Source organism: Pempheris klunzingeri, chromosome 8 (genome assembly GCF_042242105.1).
Source record: "Pempheris klunzingeri isolate RE-2024b chromosome 8, fPemKlu1.hap1, whole genome shotgun sequence".
Classification (NCBI taxonomy): Eukaryota; Metazoa; Chordata; class Actinopteri; order Acropomatiformes; family Pempheridae; genus Pempheris; species Pempheris klunzingeri.
The window spans coordinates 2,993,149-3,013,828 of NC_092019.1; the positions used below are offsets into that span (position 1 = coordinate 2,993,149).

Consider the following 20,680-nt stretch of genomic DNA (forward strand, 5'->3'; position numbering starts at 1 on the left):
CAACTGTCCACATGATATCTGTGTTTTTCTAAACGTCATTTGAATGTAAAGCATACCCAGTTTACTAATATAAAAGAACATGTGCATAAATAAATCAGCCTCATCATGCCCTTGAACTGCCAGTAGTTTTTCAGTCTGTAGAGTATTTGATGGATTGTATTGACATAATCCCGTGGTTTCTGAGGGACTGTTTTAGTCTGCTGCCTTTGTCCGGTTTGCCAAACCAATTATTGGATTTAATCTCCTGTTAAATATGCTACTGCTGTGGATCATCATGTGGTCGTCTTAATCCTCTGTGTCGTTCACCCTCCAGGCCTCAAGGACACTGGTGGTATTCAAGTGTCTTTTAAACAGCAGAGAATGACTGAACCACATCAGACCTCAAGAGCGTTTCTCTTGTCACAGGTTAAAATGTCAACGTTGCACAAAAGATAACTGAACAACAGATGTGTTAACAGGCAGATCCGCCTGCATTCTGACTTCTGATGAGGCACTAAGCATAGAAAAGTTGTCAGGATGTTATTTTTTCTTCACTTGTTGGATGTGGAGTTCATTAACTGTAGCTTTAAGAGGCTGTTAGCAGGACTTCAGACTTCTTCTGGTTATTAATTGAGCCTCTGGGTACAATATATCTTGGACAAGAACATTTATTTTTACTACATCTTAAATAAGTTACAGTGCTTTAAATTAAAATGAGAAAGTAGCTACAAAATATACACACAAATAAGAAACAGGCACAATATGTACATAAAGACTTTTTGTCAACAGATGTGTGGCTTTAAATGTTTCTGTCTCTGAATCCAATTAAAACTCTCACCAAAGTATATTCTAGCCTTTTTTCTGTTTGGATGTGTTAACATTCAGTACTGTTGATGAGGACCTGGAGGCCTTAGTACACAATGGTCAGTATCAGTTTTCACTGACACGTGTCGGTCAAACCGTGAGCGTGCCTTAGCTCCTCTGGGTGGGGGGGTCAGGAGGGGCAAGGACGACTCCCTGTCTTTGGAGATGTCTCAGGATGTCCAGGATGGAGTCCAGCTCCAGGCGGAAGGCCTCCAGCTCTCTGCTCTTGTCCTGAGCGAGACGTTTCCAGCGCTCCACCTCTGGCTGCTGATCAGCGTCTGACGTCTGCCACGACCCACCGATCACCTGCAGGAGGGGGGTGGACAGCTACTGAGGTCACTGAGCCACTCTCTCACCTCATACTAGACACCTTTGATATTGCACACTGCATCTCGTCATCTATGCCTCCTGACACATCAACATTTCAGTTTTTTTCCACTACAGGAACTTAAAGACCCATACCTGAAGCTGTAGCCACTGTCACAGATTTAGTTTTCACTGCACTCCCCATATTTAGAAGTGGTGCAGAACCTAAGTTTGTTTTTTTTCTATTATGTGGCTTATAATAGAGAGGAACCTACAGGTTCAGGTTATGGATCCATAAGTTACTGCAGTGGAAAAAGGCCTCTGTGTGACTCAAGAGAGCAACAGCTGCAAAATGGCCAAAAAAAAAAGCACCTCAAAAAAGATTGTTCATGAAGCAGGAAGCATCGTCTCCAGCTCGACACTGTGCCACCATCCGTACCTGCTGCAGCTCTTTCTCTCTGTGCTGGTGTCGGAGCTCCATGTTGAGGATCTTCTTCTCCAGGCTGCATATGAGTTTCACCTCTGGGTTCTGAGCGTCTTTAGATTCCTTCAGCTCCTTCAGTAGTCTGGTCAGCTAAACACAAGGAGGAAGCAGTGTCCTGGTGTTAAAGTTAGACTGGAGAAATAATTCACTTCTTGGTTTAAATGGAATGTGATAATCCAGCATATTTCATGGTAAACTCATTCAGCTACAGGTGTGAATGGCCCAGAAGTAAGCTAGGAGTCTTTCTATTATATTATCTATTTCTATTATATAAACTGTTGAAAAATATTTAACCCATCAGAACTGAAGCACCACCTGCTTCTGCAGAGCCTCCTCTCTGGTCCTGGATATTGCCAGCGCCCCTTTGGCTCCCTGCAGCTCTTTCAGCTGCTCTTGCAAATGTTTCACCATTATCTGCAGGTAAATGTGGAGATTAAAGCAACAGCATCACTTCCAGGACTTCTTGCTGACATGACACTGCTTGGTTAGAGGGGCAGGTACCTCCTGAGTGTCGAGCTTGTTGGCCAGTTCTGCCACCTTTGAGGAGGAATGTTCCAGAGCGTGGGTGGCCTGCAGCTGGTCCAGCACCCTGAGGTGTTCTGCTTTCAGGGAGGACAGCTGCTCTGCAGAGTGCTCCTTTAGCCTAACAGGTCACATAAAATGTGGTTATTTGATCACAGCCATGCTCTGCAGGAAGTGTTGGAAGCTCATGTAAATGAATTCACACACCGGAGCAGCTCCTCCTTGGCCTGTACAGCGTCCGCCTTTAATGCCTCCTTATCCTGCTCACTCTGCAGCGTCAGCAGCTCCACATTCTGCCGCAGGGCCTCGTTCTCCTGCAGAACCTCTGAGATGTGACTGCCTGCCAAAACATGCACCAATAAAATGGAATATTCAAACGCTCGCTGATGCCTTCAGCTATAACTGTCACAAGACGAGGCTCCTTCAGCAGCACATTAAAATACCTTTTTGCTGGGAGTTCTTCAGTCTAACATTATTTTGTAAATTAATCTGTTTGGTCTACAACACGTTACGAATCACAAGAGCCCAGAGTGACCTTATCAAAATGTCTTGTTTGTCTGACAAACAGTCCAAAACCCCAATTATATTCAATTCATTATAATTCAAAACCAAGAAAGGGAGTACAGTTTCATATTAGAATCATTTTTTTAACATTTTTGTTTGAAAAAGGACTAATAATCTAGTTGCCGATTCGTTTTCTGTCAATCGATTAAATTATTTATCTGTTGCAGCTACATACTAAACACATAATGTGTGATTTGCAGCCTTTTCTTTGTGCCTTTCCCCATCAGGCATCACTCTCATAACAGACTGGAGCTCTGCTGTCAGTTCCCCGTAAACAAGCTAAACAAAAGCTAAAGCTCTGCTCAGAACTACCAGAAATAAGACACGCAGACTCCTTCCCATGATGCAGTCTCTAATACAACTTAGTCAGTTTGTATCCTACAAAAACCTAAATGTAGAATTTTTAAGAAAAATAGTTAGTTTTAAAGAATCTCAACAAGCCGAACCGGTAGATTAACACAGGGAACTTATGATCAAATGTTTGTATCGAATTTGCAAATATAAATATCTTGAATTACATCCAACTCAGGCGAAAGAGGAGATAAACTTGGATATGATAATACGTTATTCCGTCTTCTTTTTGGATATTAAGTCACCTACAACGTATTCTAGTATAAATCTAAGCACGCAGAGCAGAGATCCGTACCTGTAAACACAGTGGGCTGGTAGGTCTTTTCATAGTGAGCAGCAGGAAACATGTCCTCCCCCCCACACGTCTCTCCTGCAGAGGCAGAGCCGAGTGTTTTGGCCGGACCTGGTGGCCGCTTGGACTCCGTAGAACGGGTTTCTGCTCGTGGGCTGGGGGCGCACAGCATGTTCCTCCTCTCCTTCTGCAGCCTCTCCACAGTGCGGCTCAGCTCCTGAATGGTTCGTGTCTTAGTGGCGACTTCTTGGTTCAGCCGCTCTATCCGTGTGCCAATCGCTTCCTCAGCTTGACGCTGGTGTCGGCCTGGACTCGGCTGGGCCTGCATGGGGAGGGGTTTAGCTCAGTTTGTACAGGAAAGTGGGTTTCCTCTGGCTTTGTTTAATCACGTTTCAAACGTCCAGAGCAAAGATTGTGTTCATTAATGCACCTTTTGTTCTGTCACAGTATGCTAGAGCTCATAGTGATGCTAGAGACCGGTGATGTTACATGTTAATGACCTGTGGAGCTCCTGCACCGACCTTGTGTTTGAGCTGCTGCTGGAGAGACTCGATCTTGTCCTGGAGGGATTTTTCTCTCTCCTGGTGGGTTTCCTTCACACGCTGCAGCTCCTCCTCCAGGGTCTGAACCCGTGCCGTCGGTGGTTCGGTCCCAGCTACCGAGCTGGCTGCTTCCACCTGCTGCTCCAGCTCTGAGATCTGCTGCTCATAGCGGAGCTAAACGGTGCACACATGATTTCACATCCCTCAATCACTAAAAGCTACATTCAGAAAAAGCCCTAATTTTGAGTATTCAAAGAGAACATGCTGTCAAATGTGGAATATTGGAGTGACAAATTGCTCTGTTGGCTTTAGTTGTACCTTGAGCCTGTGGAACTGTTGCTCCATGGCGCGAAGGCTGCGCTTGGCCTCCTCATCGTGACTCTCCAGCTCGGCCTCCAGGCGCTGAATCCTGCGCTCCAGCAGGGCGTTGACTCTGCTGGGTGGGGACGTCTTGGCAGCGTCCACACCGTCTTGAGCGTCAGCTGTGGCTGCAGCGTAGATCAGAGCCGGCAGGGAGTTTGGGTTTCTACATCTTATTATCTGCTCCAGCTCCTTCACCTGGTAGAGACAGCATGGAGAGACAAACTGAAGGAGGAAGAGGGCGTGCAACAAGTCCAAGTAGTCAGTATGTGTGTTTGTGAGAGAAACCTGTCGCTCCAGGTCCTGCGCCCTCTTAATGTCCACCATTTTCTCTTTGGCCTTTCTCTGCTGCTCCTTGCTTCTTCTGCCCACATCCATGTTCAGTTTTTCTACCTGAAATGAAGAACACCTGTCATTTCCACCACAGTGAGGAACATTAAGCTGTTAAACTGTCGCCAGCTTACAGCACACTTTCTGACGCCATAAGGTCTCAGTTTGTTCAGCAGCTGCAGCACCACAAGTTGATGTCTTCACGCTGCAGGCACACTAAATGTTAATGTTCAGCTCCCACAAAAGTGTTTTTAACTTCCTTTATGTCTAGAAAAGCTGAATAAAACTATGAATTTAGGATGTAAATTCTGCTTTGGGGACTCCTGAGATTTAAAACACCAAACTGACAAAGCTGTGGTCATTTTTCACTTTGGCCCTGCTGATGCATCTTCCTCCCAAAAAAGCTCTTTAACACCTCACAGTCCAGCTCTCTGTAGGACGCCACTGCCCAGCAAAACACCTCTTCACTTTGTTTTCTGTGTTGATTTTAATGTGGCACAGAAAATTCATGTCACACTGGACAAACCTGAAGAGTAATTTAACACTAGATCCACTTTTATGAGTTAGTAAATTCTCCCGGTTTATTATACGGTCTGGTATTTCTGGTTCTGCTCTATAGTGTTCTTTGGAACAGCAGATTCTTTTTCCAGATTAAATTTAATAATTTTTCAACACCTATAAAAACAGAAACTACACCTCAGTGGTGCAGAGAGTTTTACTTAATACTTTCTGATCACCACAGAGGAAGTCCCTCAACAGTCATCCACAATTAACAGAACCATAGTTACATGTATGACTCTCACTTGGACCAGAGATGGAGTGACTGAAGGCATGCTACGTATGCTGTAGTGTTGCCAGTGTAGACTGACATAATGATTATAGCTGAGACAGAACACGTTCAAAACAACATTGGGTGTCAAGCTGCTCTTTAAATCCATGATGTTTTTGATGAATATGTCATTCTTTTCATCCGTGTGTGAGAAAACAGCAAAAACCACAACTTGTCCTTGAGCCCTATGGTTCAGATGATTGTTTTTTTTACCTACACTGTACATACACGATGACTGAGCCTCAGATTTATAGATCCAGACAGGCATAACGGTGGGGAGTCAGGTTTTATTAAAGGGCAGGAAGACTTCAGAGGAACCTTTTTGCATGAGTGGTTTATTTAGCTAGAAAAAGTCAACAGACAAAAGAAATAAATGTAATTTAAAATGAAGGACGTTTTGATTACGTCATCCTATTTAATATGATTGTGGATATTTGCACATTCTTGCTAGTTGTTTGTTAATTGTTACTCTCTAATACATTGGCAATTTATGTTTCTGTTCTGTCTTCTATACTTCTTTGTGTGTATAAGGTTTTTTCTGTACATGTTTATTTAATTTTCTATTTCTTTAACTGTGTGCTTTGTCTGAGGGATCAATAAAAAAAAGTTTATCTGTCATGCCAATAAAGCTTTGTTGAATTAATTAAGGATTATGATGAGAATTAGTATATAATCAGACGGCGACAGGGGAGCCTTACCTGCTCTTTGAGCTGGTGGATCTCGGCTGTCGCAGCCTTCAGTCTGCCAGCATCTCTGTCCAGCAGCTCCTGGTTCTCAGCGAACCACTGCAGCCTCTTCTTCAGGGTGTCCACTTCCTCTCTATGCTTGTCCTCCAACACACGCACCTCGAAACACCCGTCACCTGACACATTCAGAAAGGATACACACGGCCAGTAAATCCAAAGATCACTCATGTAAACAGTATAAAGGTCCTGTAAAAATAGCTCTATCTAATCCTTTAATATCCAGGTTTTCAAAGGTTTAAACTCCACCACCAGCACCGCTTTGGATCCACTTTTACCTGGGGAAGACACGGCCTGAGCTTTAGCCAGGTCTCTCTCTTTCTTCATTAGCTGCAGGTCTACATCCAGAGACTGCTTTTCTTGCTTCAGTCTGTGAATTTCCTCAGACAGCTTGGCCTCGTTCCTCTGCACACAGAAGCTTGGTAAGTGATTTGGGCTGAAACAAAACTTAGTCTAACAGTATTTCAGTGATTGCTGTACTTGCCTGAAATGAATTTATTTGAGCTAACAAGTCAGTAATACGTTGAGTGTGATCCATTAAGCAGACATTTCCCACAGGCCTCGAGGGTTTCCTCAACTGCTCCCTGGGAAAGATGGAAAATGTCACAAAGAACACAAACACCAAACAACATATTTCTGAAAAGACATGGTTTCATTAGTAGGCCAACGTTCATTTTAAATGGCCACTTCTATCTGTAATACATGCAAAAGTAATAATGCATTCACAAATAGGCCACAGCTGTGATAGACACACCTCTGCTGGACTCACCTTGTGAGAGACAGCTCATTCAGCAGCCTCTGGTTTTCATTAAACATGGCCTCCTCGTTGGCTTTGCTGCTGGCCTGCTGAGCCTTCATCTGCAAATACAGCTTCTCGTTCTCCTGTAAAATAACCAGAGTTTTACTGCGGTTCAATAGCATCCAAACCAGAGGAAACCAGAATGACAACAAAGTAAGAACATTTCTTCAAGCCCTCTCTAAGTTTAGAGCTTGGATTTACGATAGACAACTAAAAACACACTCAGAGATAAATATGAAACAAACCTGCTGGTAACCTTTTATGAGCACCTCCTGCTCGTTCATTTCTTTGTCCATCTGTTGGAGCTTCTCCTCTACGGTGGAGTCAGTGGCCTCGGCCCATCTTTTCCTCTGACTGGCTTCTTCTGCACTTCGCAGCTGAGGAGTGATCAAACACAGCTCATGCATTAGTGTCACTGTTGCTACAACAGATGTCCACACATTTGTTTTGTGTCTAACTCCGAGTCCTTCGAAACTGACAATCTACAAATATGAAACAACGTATTTTATCTACAAACAACACAGCTACACAGCACAGTGTTGCATGTAGATAAAATACATGTTACTAATCCAGCCAAAGGCTAATTGAAGAGTCCAGTCAGTGTGTTTGTGCACCTTGCTTTGCAGCAGGTAGTTCTGCTGTCGGAGTGAGTTGAGCTCTTCTGCTCCTTCCTTCATCGCCTGCAGCTCCCTCTGTTTCTGAGCCAGCTGGACTCTCAGTTCCTCCACCAGACTGCAGTCCTCCTCCTTCTGCAAGTAGCATACATCAGCACTGAACTCAATTTTGGAGAATCAAAACAAGCATGACAGAGTTTGTAAAGGCCAAACTGTCATCGATGAAGTGTTATTCACTGTTAACCTGCACAGGCGTTCACATATTCCATCCACTTACGCCCCAACCACCCAGAGGGGCTAACTAGCACAGCAACACTGGAGAACAAGCGTGTCCTTACATTGTCTTTTGGAGGATGATGCATCAGTCTGGTTCCTTGAGGACTTCTGACATTGTGTGCGTCTGCAGCATCCTGGTGACTGCTGGTGTCTATCTGCTGTTGGATGACAGCCACCAGGGACTGAACAGACGCCACCAGTTCACTGCTCACCCTCAGACCTGGCTCTGCTAATCAAAAAAAAAAAACATAAAAGACACATCAAACACACAGCTCCAAAACATGACACACTGATTCCACACCTCCATGCCAAGGCACAATTTACAGCAGTATCAGAGAGACCAGGCCTTAATCTTCAATTATCCGTGATGTTTAATGGCTTGATGTTTTGTGTGTGACTGCAGCTAATGACCTGTACGGTCGTCTTTTTCTTGGCTCTTTCTGAATTTGGCTCTTTCTTGTGGATGCTGCAGAGGATGGGAAACAGAAGACTGGGGTTTGGCAGCAGCAGCAGCAGCAGCTCTACTGAGCCCTGACGACCTGGAAGACAGTGCTGTTCTTCCCTCCACTCTCCTGCCTCTCACAGGAGCCACACTGGGTTTCCTCATTGAGGATGAAGAGGGATGAGAGACGGTGGAGCCATGGGAGGCCTGGGGGAAAATGTATGTCATTCGTCATTGTTAAACAATAATGTTTTAAAAAAAATACAAGGAACAAAATGATGCTCTTGACAGAACATCATTATAGTTTGCCTCACCACTTGTTTCTTTACTTTGCCAGCCTGAGAGGATGTGTGAGAATAACACTTGTTCTGATCCTGCATCAGCCTCTCAACTTCCTGTCTGATGCTCCATGTCAGGTTGAGGTTGGGAGGCTCTGGGGAGCCGGACGGGTGCCGGGTCAATCCGCTGGCTCCCTTCATCCCTGCAGCGGGGTCAGCCCTTCCGGTCCGCGTCAGTTGTGGCTCTGAAGAAGTCAGATCTGGGGAAGTCCTTCTCTTGTCTTGGCCGTGATGATCTAGAGCACTGTAATCAGAAAAGGACACTAAAACTTCTGTATACACACTTTCAGCTATCTGTACAACTGTCCAGGTGTGGACTGTCTCTTTAATAAATGAAAACGCCTTTATGGTAAGAGAACCTTTAGTAATGAGACTCTAATGAGATGATGTACACTGGTGGTCCTGTAGGCAGTCCTATGGTGTTAGTTCATAGTATGTGTGCTCCATATGTCTGCAAATACTTGATAATTCATTCTAAGTAAGATTTTGCAGTCCCAACCTGACAGACTGGAGGGTGAAGCCTCTGACATGGTCCTCGTCTGGCCGGATTGGTCTCATCAGCTCTTCTGCAGTGGGCAGCTCTAGATACACACACACAAAACTATTACTCAACACACTTCAGTCCTGGGGGCTTGAGTGACTGCCTGAATGTATCAATAAGGAATTTATTGGAGCATGAAGGATTGTGGGAGACTGACAGCAGTAAATGACTGGTTTTGTACTGTGGATGCATCATCCCTTCAGACAATACTGTTTGCATGATGGTAGTGTCTGACCTGACTCATTGGTAGAAGCAGGCTGAAGAGACTGTCTGGCGTGATGAGGAGGGGAGGATGGAGACACGGGTCTGTTGGTCCTGCTCCTACCTTCCAAAGATGAGTAATGGTGATCGTGGCCATCTGCTTCTTCCACAACATGGATCTGTCTGTAGGCCTCATGGAGAGCCTCCATCTCCGAGCCTCCACTCTGCACATACGACTGGCCTGTGCACAAAATAAACTCAGTGCACTCTGCATCAAAAGGCAGCTAAATGATCTTGTGGGGGAAACTGCAATGAATCATGAAGTCCCCTTTGGATTTCTCTGATAAGAAATGATTGGAAGCTGAGAGATTTATGGTGAGAAACAGTTTTCTGCTCGTAGGAGGAAACAGGAAACGATAGCTTACATTCTGATTAGATGGCTGAAATGTTTTTGGAATGATTTTTATTATTGTTGTTGGAGCAAGACTGAGGCCAAGGCAAAGAAAATTCAACCTGGCTTATGCTGTGTAAGGACACAAATCATCAGTGCTGCAAAATTTTAATACTGACTGTATCTGCAACGTGTTCGCTGACATCATATTTAAGCAAGCAAAAAAAAAAAAAAAAAATATTAAATGGAAAAAATAATAAAAAGAAATCTTCCCTGACCTTAACCAAAGTCCTCCTGCAGCCTAAAACTCTCTACATGTAAGATGGAAGAAACAAAGCCTGATCTTTGGCGTCATCCATCCACCTTCATATGACGTTTTCCTCTGTAAGATTTAATTTAGATTTATATAATCATCATCTTTACCTTCCCTCGTCCTTACTTGTCCCTGTGTGTTTGTTACCTCTGTCCAGTGATCCTGCTGCATCCTTCCTTCTGTTGTCTCCACCGGTGTCATCCAAGGAATCATACAGAGAAACTGAGACAAACGTTAAGTTAGATCAACCACTTTTAAGACAAACTACTGTGTTTAGCAGTAAAGAACAAACACATAATCTCTTTATTAATACCTGTAATTTGAACTGAAACTAATAAGACATTTGAATAAGCTTGTTTATAAGTATTAATAATTTGGTTTCCACTGTAGTGCTTTACTATTTAAATGTATAAATGCTGTGTACAGCTTGGCATCAGCCTTAAAGCTCTACTCCACATTCTCCTTTATGCACCCACACACCACCTGATGAAATATAATCTCTCTTTCTCTTACCTTTGGCAAGAATTGGAGACATTTTAGACTTCTGAAAAACAGATAATAACATCAATTATTAAATCATGTAGCGAGAAGCGAGTTTATTACATTTTTAATAGCAAGTCATTATATTTATCGTGTTTTTGTTTGTGTTTTGGGACCTCACAGGTTCAATCTAGTTCCCAAACACACACGCTGTGCTGCACTGTTAGCCTACTGCAGATACTTCAGTATCAGTGTGTATGTCAGCAGATGAGTAACTGCAGCACAGAAGTGAACTGGTCATTTACAGACAGTGTCTCACTTATATATTACAGTATGCTTTTACTGTTTTAACTACTGTTGGTTGATATTTTATTTCAAAATGTTTGACCAAACTCCCAAATATCAAAAATCTAGTATTGGTCATGCTACAGGAAATGACCGTATATGGTGTCAGCCAGTGAACATCTGTCATAAGAGATCTAACAGGTCAAATTCACAGAAGGCCACAGATGAGTGGATATCACATTAGCTGCTGTGTATGTGTATGTATATGACTCTAAATGCTCTTCTTGAAGTACCCTGATGGAGGCTACGGGTCAAAATGCATTGGTGTGGCTGTTGCTCTCAGCAGTACATGTGCTGCTGGAGTTTTAACTTGTACCTTGCAGGTAGGTGAAACTGTGCAAGCCCCCAAAATGGGTATTTCAACCCATTTATAATATAAATAATGTGCCAGAACAATCTCAAATATATATATATGGCCACCTGTCTCAACACTGATGTCCCATACTTGGGTTATGAAATGAGGCAGGCTATGAAATGTGGTTGAAAGCTCTTAAAGTTAGTAAGTGGAACTTCCATGCTCAAATTTGGATGCTTGTTTGAGTCGCCAAGGTCCAAAGAGCACTTTGTGACTTCAGTCATCATGTATTCGCACTACGAACCTCCTCCAGTGGCTCTCTTCCCTTCTCCTCTTCCTCAAAATCCTCACTGTAGTGTGGAGAGCCTGTGAAGGCCAAGAGAGAAGAGACCGATTGACACACAGAGACACAGAGGGAAAACAGAGAAGGAGAAGTTTGCCTGGAGTTCCTTAATCTCACCGGGAGACTCTCCGATGGTCTCCGTTACTCTGGCCTTCCTTTGATCATCTGCTGCTTCCTCAGCTTTCCTGGAGGGAGGAAATCATCATCATCATCATCATTACATCACAGTCGCAGCCCTGATCTTCAAGGGCAGAACAGCAGCAAAGACACAAGGCATCAGAGACCCCATAAGAAAGCATGGGCTCTATTAGCATGCAATTTCACTGTTCAAGGCCAAGTTTTCGCACATCTGTCAAGGACTGATCAACTTTAAAAAGTTACCTTCAAGCCACATGTGGACAGAATTAATATCAGAAAGGGAAGGGGGTAAACTTACAGTAGGCGTTTTCTAACGGACAAAGATATTTTGCAAAAATCATTTAATCCTCGTCACCAGTCGAGTTCCAAGAAGATAATTTTTACTCGATTAGGCCACTTAAAGGATAACTCTGGGATTTTCAAACTTATTTTTGGTTTGAAATGAAAACGTTTGGAGAAGATTACCTCAGCCGGCAACTGAGAATGGGCGGTGAACAACTACAAAGGCTGTGATGTAATCCTTCGGGACAAGTGCTGCCGATCAAAGTGCATCCACTAGATATACCTTATATCATAGATATAATATATCTATAATATAAGATATGTATTGATATTATATTGCTTGGCTCAAAGCCACCAGACTCCATTGACAAAAACAGTAATTTTACACACTGGGTCGTGTCTACTGCTGCCATCATTGGTTAGTTTGTTAGTGTTACTGTGTGACTTTAGTGTTTCAAAGGGTTAGTTGTATTTCTGTAACACACAATAACACAAACAATGTTTTTGCATGAGGTGTAACTGTCTGGAAGCAACTGGAAAAGACACACTAGAGAGGAGAAACAAATGTCACCTTCAAGAGGAGTAATCAAACCTTAACGAGCATTTAACTAACATTAACTTCATCTGACTTGTTTATAATAAAAATGTTGTGTTGGCAGCAGAACGTCCTCCAGTGTGAATGTTAATGAGCATCCAGTGCGGTGGGACACCCCCAATGATCGATCAGTTTCAGACTTCTTTTTCTGTCTCTTAGTGCTTTGTGGCTGTAATATTAGTGCATGCGTGGCTGTTTACATACCTGAGTTGAGTACCAACGATAGAACTCGCTGAGTCCAGCTCCCTGTTCAGCATGGAGTAATCTATAGTCGATGAAGCCCCTGCCTCTAGTTGGGCAAAGAACCTGGCTTTCTCCTCCTCTTCCTCCAGAGTGTCCAAGCCGATGCCGGTCGTGTTGGCAGCTGGTACCATGACGGACTCTAAAAGGTATAATCATCAAAAAGGTTTTCAAGTGGTCATCTGATTCTTATTTCCATTTTCTAATTAGAAATTTCTTGAAAGCTGCGGGAGATAAACTAATCAGCTCAGCTGTCCCTTGTTGTAGGATGACACAACAGTGAGAACTTTGGCAATTGTAAACCAGCTTTGTATCATCACAGTGGGTAATGAACAAAATTTCACTCCCTTCCTTGTTGCCTGCACACAGAGCTCCCTGCTAAAGACTGACAGATGACAGGTTTTGTTCAAACTACAGATTGCACTTCTGTACTTTTTGCATCACCGCCATGAGAAAACAATCTAAATAGTTTAATGCTGGAAACAAACATTCAAGGCTACTTCTATGAGCCAGAACACACTGTGGAGGAATATGGCATATGGGGGAGGAAGAGTCTGCCAAGCACCGGCAGCCAGTGAGGATAGCAGCGCAGTGCATTCTGGTTGTTGTATGCCTTCTACCTTCTGAGCAGAAGGGAATACCACAGCCCTTTTTCTCTGTTCTCTTTGATCCATATCGGCAAGTTAAAAAAATATATGCATCATTCCACTGCACAGACGGCCCAGTGTTATGAAAGGACCATCTTTCCAGCAGTGAAATACTTCTTAAAGGCAACAGACATCAGCGGCTCCACAGTGTAGTTTTAATGAAACTATCCTGGCCCCATGTGTCACTCTGACCCAGTCCATCTCTGACATCTGAGACTCACCGTCTGTCTCTGTATTGTCTCTGACGACAGCAGCTGCTTCCAGCCCTTCTTCCTTCAAACCAGCCTCTCCTGGATCCTCCTCCTCCTCCTCCTGAATAGACTGAGCCTTCCTTAAAGACTTCTTGAAAGTCTTGCCAGATCCCAGCAGTCCTGGAACAAAATGTCCCACCACATCAGCTGACGAAGTGACAATTAACAGCTGTAGACAGATGATCTAATAATAGATCGTCTGTTCTTCATATGCACATTACTAAACACATGAGGGCATATATGTTACAGAACAACAAACAAAAGATTACAAGCAGTGGATTTAACACAACAGGATCAAATACTCACAACACTACTGCTTCAAAAAGCCAATGTGTTAAATTCACGGGCATTAATCATGTTGCCGTGTCCTTACCTCCTTTCTAAAAACAGAACATCATACAATTTGGTTTCTTCTGTATATTAAATCGGAAATTGGTCTATCAATGAATATCAGCTGCAGGTGTGTATTACTGTCAATCAATCAATCTTTATTTATATAGCGCCAAGTTAAAACAAGGTTTCATGAATCCCCACATGAGCATCAGGTGACGATGAGGAGGGAAAACTCCCCTTTAACAGGAAGAAACCTCAGACAGAAGCGCTCAGAGGTGGGCGACTGTGATTACTGGTTAATGGGACTCATGAGTGGGTGTTTGTTTCAAGCCTTGATGCCTAAAAAACAAAAAAAGCTTTACACAAACAAAACTTTTCTCTGACATTTTCTCAGAATGAATATCCCTCTCTGTGCCCACATGTCAGTGCTGTCACTCTCTACCGTTCCAGCTCAAGACTTAATAAGAAACTACTTGTCAAATGGTGAAAGTGTCACAATTAAGCCATGCGTCGTTATTTATGTTGAGATGGTAAGAAATGAGAGTGTGCTGCTACTCATGGCCCCATACTGCCACCCACTGTCTTTTGGTATACATATATACTTCCACTGGAGTTTTAAAGAAGTGAATTGATTACTGAGGCTAACATATTTAAAATTAAAGCTTTGTTTTAACTGTAGGGTCACAGATTCTTTTCTGAAGATATACCATGCCACCACTGCCTATTCACTCATGACACGTTTGGGTACAGTCATGAATTGAAATAAATAATATATTTCAGGAGTAAAAGCAGGTAAATTTAAGTTCTAAGGAAATTAAATTTAAGTATCAGATTTATACTGTTTTCATATAAGTGTGATAAAGAAAGAACCTCCATCGGGCAGTGAATGACAGAACCAATTATCTGCTACATAATGGATGTCTCTAATATGTCAGTAAGCATACAAGCAAGACTGTGAAAAACTATAACATACAACATAAAAACTAAAAGCTGAACAGAGACAATCACTTAATAAGATCTAGTGGTGCTAGCTGAGGGACTAATGTGACACGACCAAAGGGTTTGGAGGTTCGAGCTGAAGTTACCATCTCCACTGTTCTCCTGGGAATGACTGTCAGTGCCGGCTGCTGGAGTATCATTAGAGTGCGTCTCTTCAGGGCTCTGCTCTCCCGACACACACTGGAGGTTTTCATGAGTGGGACTTCTCGGACTGTCAGAGCGCAAGTCATCAGATGGAGCTCTGTGTCTTTCCACAGTTTGGGCAACCACCAAGACTGTATCTTTGCGGGTGCTGTCCAATTGAACTGCTTCATCCAGAGCTTTGCTGCGAGGTTTGGGGACGGGCTTATAAAAAGCCTCCGCACTGACAACTTTAGACAGTGAGAAGAGAAAGTAATATTGATGCACTGTCCAGTTAAATCTGGATTAGCTGTTTGAAGGTGACATCTAAACTACACAAGGCTTTGTTTTCATTCATCCTCACATTCTGGCCATCAAACGTTTAAATTTCCAGAGATTAAATGTGTTTTTACAAAGGGGTGTTGGCCATTTCAAAACAGCAAATATCTAGCAGTTTCCCTGAGGCCAAAATCAGTTTTAGTATCAAATTCAAAACAGCAAGAGGTTACTGCTGCCACCTCAAGAGCAAAGGCCGCCTGACCCTTTTGTGCATGCACATGACTACACATTGGCTGCGTGCCGCGTCAGTGGATGAAAGCTGAACTCGACAGCTTGACACTGTTTTTATGCCAGATGACCTTGGCAGCCACAGAATAATAATGGGAAAGCAAGTTTATATGGAGAACAGGGATTTCTGGTGCAACTTCGTCAACTTCCGAGGTACATGAAGAAGAAAAATTGAAGGCCGTGATCAGATAACGGCAGGTGGGTAGCAGCCGTGGTATCACAGCTGCTGATTTTACACATTAACATCTTTTTCCAGGTGTTGGGGAGAACTTCTTTATATGTGGAAAAAGCTGCATGAAGCATTTTGTGTCTCCAGAAGGAGCTGTGTGAAGTTACAGGCTCAAGGCAACACGGGGCGCTACTAGAGATACACAATCTCCAAATGTTGGTAGTCACGTTGCATTATGGGCAATGTAGGTACCAGGTTTTGACAAGGAAGACGACTATGTGGAACAAAAAAAGAGAATATCTCAAGTTCTGCTACATCAAATGTGATCTTTCTTAAAGACTGTTCATCGTGAGCCAAATCAGGTAAACTCCTTGTGTGTTAACAGCCTGACACCGAGTCCATCCACATAAAGCCTCAGTAACCGTGAACATTTTCATACACAAACAGTGTTTTAAAAGTGAATTAGCTTAATGTGGACGTAGTTTAAAAGAAAACTCACCATCATTGTTCTCAGGCTGAGACTTTTTGGCTTTGATAAATCTGCTTTTGGTCGTCTCTGCTGGGGAAAGAGGGAAAAAACAGAGAGGGACAGTCTTTTAAATCATATACATGCAATTTTCTGTAGATTTGCACATTTTTGCAGTGAATTTGATGTTTAATAGTAGCAGTGAAAGAGATTTGTTGACTGGATATTACTAATACAAAAATTCCCTGTTTAGAATCTATATGAGTCTCATATTACCCTTAGTCAAGTAACATTTTAATAAACGCTCCTCAATGGACTTACAGCCATGTTGTGTTACTGAAAGATTCAAATTGTAAAATTAAGGCCCCAGAAAACACAGATTGAAATCTCAAGTATTTCTTTATAATATTAAATATGCATAACTGAATATGCAACAATCAAATGAAACATAAATCTTTGGTTATTATTTACTCCAACATGTTGCTAATCTCCGTCTTTCATCACTCACTCACAATAACAAAACAACCCACAGTCAGCACATCCTGATAAAGACCGCAGGGACAGAAGCAGCGACACAAAAAAATTAAAATCTCTCAACTGAAATGATTAAAAGTGTGAGCCATCCTCAGAGTAAGCAGCTGGCTGAGACCAAAAGTCTACTTAAAGACCAAAAGCAATGATTTCAGATTGAGAAGGTGCTAACTATAGCGTACTAGTGATGTGTCTGTCTCTCTCTCTCTCTAGGGATGTTATATCTTGGAGTATCCTGTCCTCATTATTACCTCTCCCTGTTTGCCGATCGCTCTGCTCGTCATCTTGCCACCAAGACACCGTTGGTTTCTGGGCGGATTTCTGACTGCTGTTAGCACCGGGCTGCTTGTCACAGCCACCGAAATCCACTGATTCATCTGAAATGGACTGACAGGGTCCCAGGTGTAAGTCAGAGAGATGCCTTCGGGATAAGACTGTGCACATTAAACCAAGCAGAAACTTTTATTAAAGATATAACGATAAAGACATGATGAAAACAGTTTGGGAGACCACTGCTCGGCTGCTGCTTATACTGTATTGATATGATACTTATTCTTCTATTTGTCTTACAGTACTTTTAAATAAGAGAAGTTAACATCAGGTCAGCGTTAAAATGAAGAGAAGGAATCTGACCTGCACTCTCTCCTTAAAATTTGTTTCGTTTTCTTTGCATACATGCTGGTTTACAGGAATTAAATGTGATTCCTATAATAATGTCCTGTCGTTCACTGCTTGTGCACTGTCAAATATTATACAGGCAGTTCACAATTGTCATTAATTAAGGGTTTCATGGCAATGTTTCAAAATCCTTCAGTGATGCAGCCTTTGAGAGTAAAGAAAACACTCTTTGCTTTTCTCTCTCTTTCTCCAGGTGCCAAATACAGTGTGAGTGTTGTGGCTAATTCCATAAATGAGCTGCAAGGAACATTCACATAAAATGATAGCAATGATACATACTCCATGTCTGACTAGGGCTTAAGACGCACATTAACATTTACAGATGAATGACTCTTTCTATACTTCATTCATTCATTCATTCATTCTTTAATAGATAGCATGATAATCTATGAACAGTAGCACAGTGTTATATTACCTCCTTCAAGAACAGCTCAAACTGTTCATCCAGCTCCTCCTTGGTCAGTCTGTGGGACATAGTGATACTGTCCACTCCATCAGTCCATCATCCAATGGAAACCGAGACAGCTGACATGAAGACAAAAAAGAAGTTGGAGAATGTCACACATGTGCAGTATTTAATGTTACCACGTTAAGCCTTAACATGCCTAAATGTGATAAGGTGACATATGGTTTTTACAACTATCAGTGTGACCTTTTCATTGCGTGGATCAATACAAAATGTTTGCAATCAAAGACACAGATGATCATATTTGATGCAGACATTCATTTGGGCTAAAAGGGAAATTGACTTTTAAGTTAAATATGTGTTCATGCAAATATTACAAAATATTAGCAGAAGTTATATCCATAGAAATACAAACTAGTCAACAGCTGTAATTCAGCCAAATTATGACCATCATAGCCATTATTTATATTAACCAAACAAGTGGGTTTAGAGCTAGGGATCACTGGAAATCATTCATAAAAGAGGTGTCATTCTACTAAAATTAGAGGCTCCTCGCTAAAGCATTTCATGCCGAATCTTTCATAATAGCCTAAATGTTAACACAACGAAAGACACAGCACCACAACATTACGAGATTCACAAATGGGGATTGGCATTTTAAAATACATACAAGTGAAAACGGGATATTGTCAGTTCGGTGTCACCAGAACTAAAAGTTCCACTTCCGGTCTCAATTGTCAAAATTAAAGCCGAACCTGTGATCGTTCCATAACAGAACATTTAAATTCACTACGACGCACACCATAAGCTAAGTTTCTTTTGATGTCTACGTGTAGGAGGAGCATGGTACAAATTTATTTTATCTAAGTGGGAGATTGCTAATGAAAAAGGAATTTAAATTTAGTATTTTGAAATGCGTGTTGTCCTACTTCCGGTGTTTTTGATACAGCCAACAATAGCTAAGTACTTTATCTCGTTAGCTACAAACATTAGCTGGCTACAGGAGTAAGCTAACACCCCAGCACAAACGGGAAAAGCATAATACTTTCTTTAGCGTGCACTTATCAGTCTTATATCGACAGAACTCACAATCAGACGCGACTTTAGCAGCTCTTAACACTTGTTGAAACTTCCGCCCTTCGCTTTGTTATTTTGAGTGTGACGCAGTTCCCGCGACAACTCCCGGGTGAGAAAAACAACCTGATTGGCTAATTAATATGCGTCATAAGAAATGATAACCAATGAACGGACAGGATCGGTGAGAGCTTACGGAAAGGCATCAAGGCCAAAAGTATGTAGACACCCCTGTACAATTAACACTATAAAGAAACGCAAATAATACTTTTAATAGTTATTCTGAGTTACCATTGCCATATTATTCTGATGGTGAACTACAGTTTAAAGATAAACTGATCACCAGAACACAAATTTTGAACGTTAGGTAAAATATTAATCAAAAAAGGCCACTAAAAATCCACCCAATTACAAAACAATAACTATCCAGGAGTGTTTCCACAATGAGACCAGTGCACAAAAGTGTGTCCCTGTTTCTAGAACATTTAAAGTTATTCAGGACACTAAAACATTAGCTTGTAACCTTGTATATTGTGTATAAGTGTGAGTGAGTATGCATTTAATGCTATACTTTTACATTTTGTAAAGTTGAATGACGAATTAGCAATAATTTTTTAGGATTATCTAAACAATTTATCAAGAAAACAAGACCTAGTAAAAAAAATCTTAGCTCCAGATTTTCATATGTTAGCATTTGCTGCTTTTCTCTTGTCTCATATGATGGTAATCTAAGAATATATATAGATTTTGAAGTTGTGAGTTTGTGCATTTCTGACTCTTTCTGACACGACAAAGGACTAATCAATTGATCGATAATGACATTAATTATGAGCCGCAGCTCTACATTCATGGTTTGATCAACTGATAAATAAATGACGGCATATTTTCTCACGTGTATGTTATCAGTTACCTACCGTACTGTATACAGTGTACTGTATGTGACACGTGATCACAGACTGCGCTCACACCTTCACCTTTTCAGGTAGAATAAAAGAATAATTGGCACCAGCAGTGCACAAATACTGTAAAGACTTGACGAATGCCTTAAGACAAAAGACACATTTATTTATACAGCACAGTTCATAGCTAAAGGCAACTTTGTAGAGTACTCAGGCAAAAGCACAAGACAATAAAAACAATATAGCAAGCAAGAGCGCACAGAATAAAAAACAATAAAACAAACACATACATTTGATTTAAAGGAGAATAAATTAAAAGCAATGGGAAACAGGTAGCCGTAGGGGTCGGGTGCTATGTGGCACGGGTGGCGGTCGAGGCGGAGTGCCCCGACGACCTGGGCCTCGGAGACAGCCTCTAGCTGTAGGGACATGGAATGTCACCTCGCTGGGGGGGAAGGAGCCGGAGCTTGTGCGGGAGGTTGAGAGGTACCGGCTAGATATAGTCGGGCTCACCTCCACTCACAGCTTGGGCTCTGGAACCCAGCTCCTCGAGAGGGGCTGGACTCTCCATTTCTCTGGTGTTGCCCGCGGTGTGCGGCGGCGGGCTGGTGTGGGCTTGCTTATAGCCCCACAGCTCAGCCGCCATGTGTTGGAGTTTACCCCGGTGAACGAGAGGGTCGCGTCCCTGCGCCTTCGGGTCGGGGACAGGTCTCTCACTGTGGTCTCGGCCTATGGGCCGAA

At 42.4% G+C, this 20,680-nt stretch overlaps 1 protein-coding gene across 4 annotated transcripts; it reads right to left on the bottom strand.

Annotated features, from left to right (window-relative positions):
* Positions 1–712: 712 nt before the first annotated feature.
* cep162 (centrosomal protein 162) lies at positions 713–19,101 on the bottom strand. 4 transcript variants are annotated; one of them, XM_070834751.1, is made up of 30 exons: positions 19,056–19,101; positions 17,976–18,085; positions 17,134–17,269; positions 16,385–16,444; positions 13,668–13,817; positions 12,764–12,941; positions 11,662–11,729; positions 11,506–11,567; positions 10,595–10,625; positions 10,229–10,303; positions 9,412–9,618; positions 9,135–9,216; positions 8,612–8,879; positions 8,267–8,504; positions 7,918–8,081; positions 7,580–7,714; positions 7,211–7,342; positions 6,936–7,048; positions 6,651–6,750; positions 6,445–6,571; positions 6,122–6,285; positions 4,553–4,657; positions 4,223–4,462; positions 3,884–4,078; positions 3,366–3,684; positions 2,363–2,495; positions 2,135–2,276; positions 1,949–2,047; positions 1,589–1,723; positions 713–1,149 (listed from the first exon to the last, which is right to left on the bottom strand). In XM_070834751.1, the coding sequence occupies exons 2-30, from the start codon at positions 18,033–18,035 to the stop codon at positions 952–954; spliced, it is 4,116 nt and encodes a 1,371-aa protein (XP_070690852.1). In that variant the 5' UTR covers positions 18,036–18,085; positions 19,056–19,101; the 3' UTR covers positions 713–951. The 4 variants fall into 4 exon arrangements, with proteins under 4 accessions (XP_070690852.1, XP_070690851.1, XP_070690850.1 ...); XM_070834750.1 differs by having other exon boundaries at positions 7,918–8,084; XM_070834749.1 differs by having other exon boundaries at positions 4,223–4,657.
* Positions 19,102–20,680: the final 1,579 nt, after the last annotated feature.

Bases quoted from the DNA above. Each gene is read 5' to 3' on its own strand.
- cep162 (XM_070834747.1), bottom strand. From the start codon at position 18,035: ATGTCCCACAGACTGACCAAGGAGGAGCTGGATGAACAGTTTGAGCTG. The intron at 8,505-8,611 runs GTGAGGCAAACT...ATTTTCCCCCAG, and splicing joins GCAAAGTAAAGAAACAAGTG to GCCTCCCATGGCTCCACCGT. The intron at 7,049-7,210 runs GTTTGTTTCATA...GTTATTTTACAG, and splicing joins TCATAAAAGGTTACCAGCAG to GAGAACGAGAAGCTGTATTT.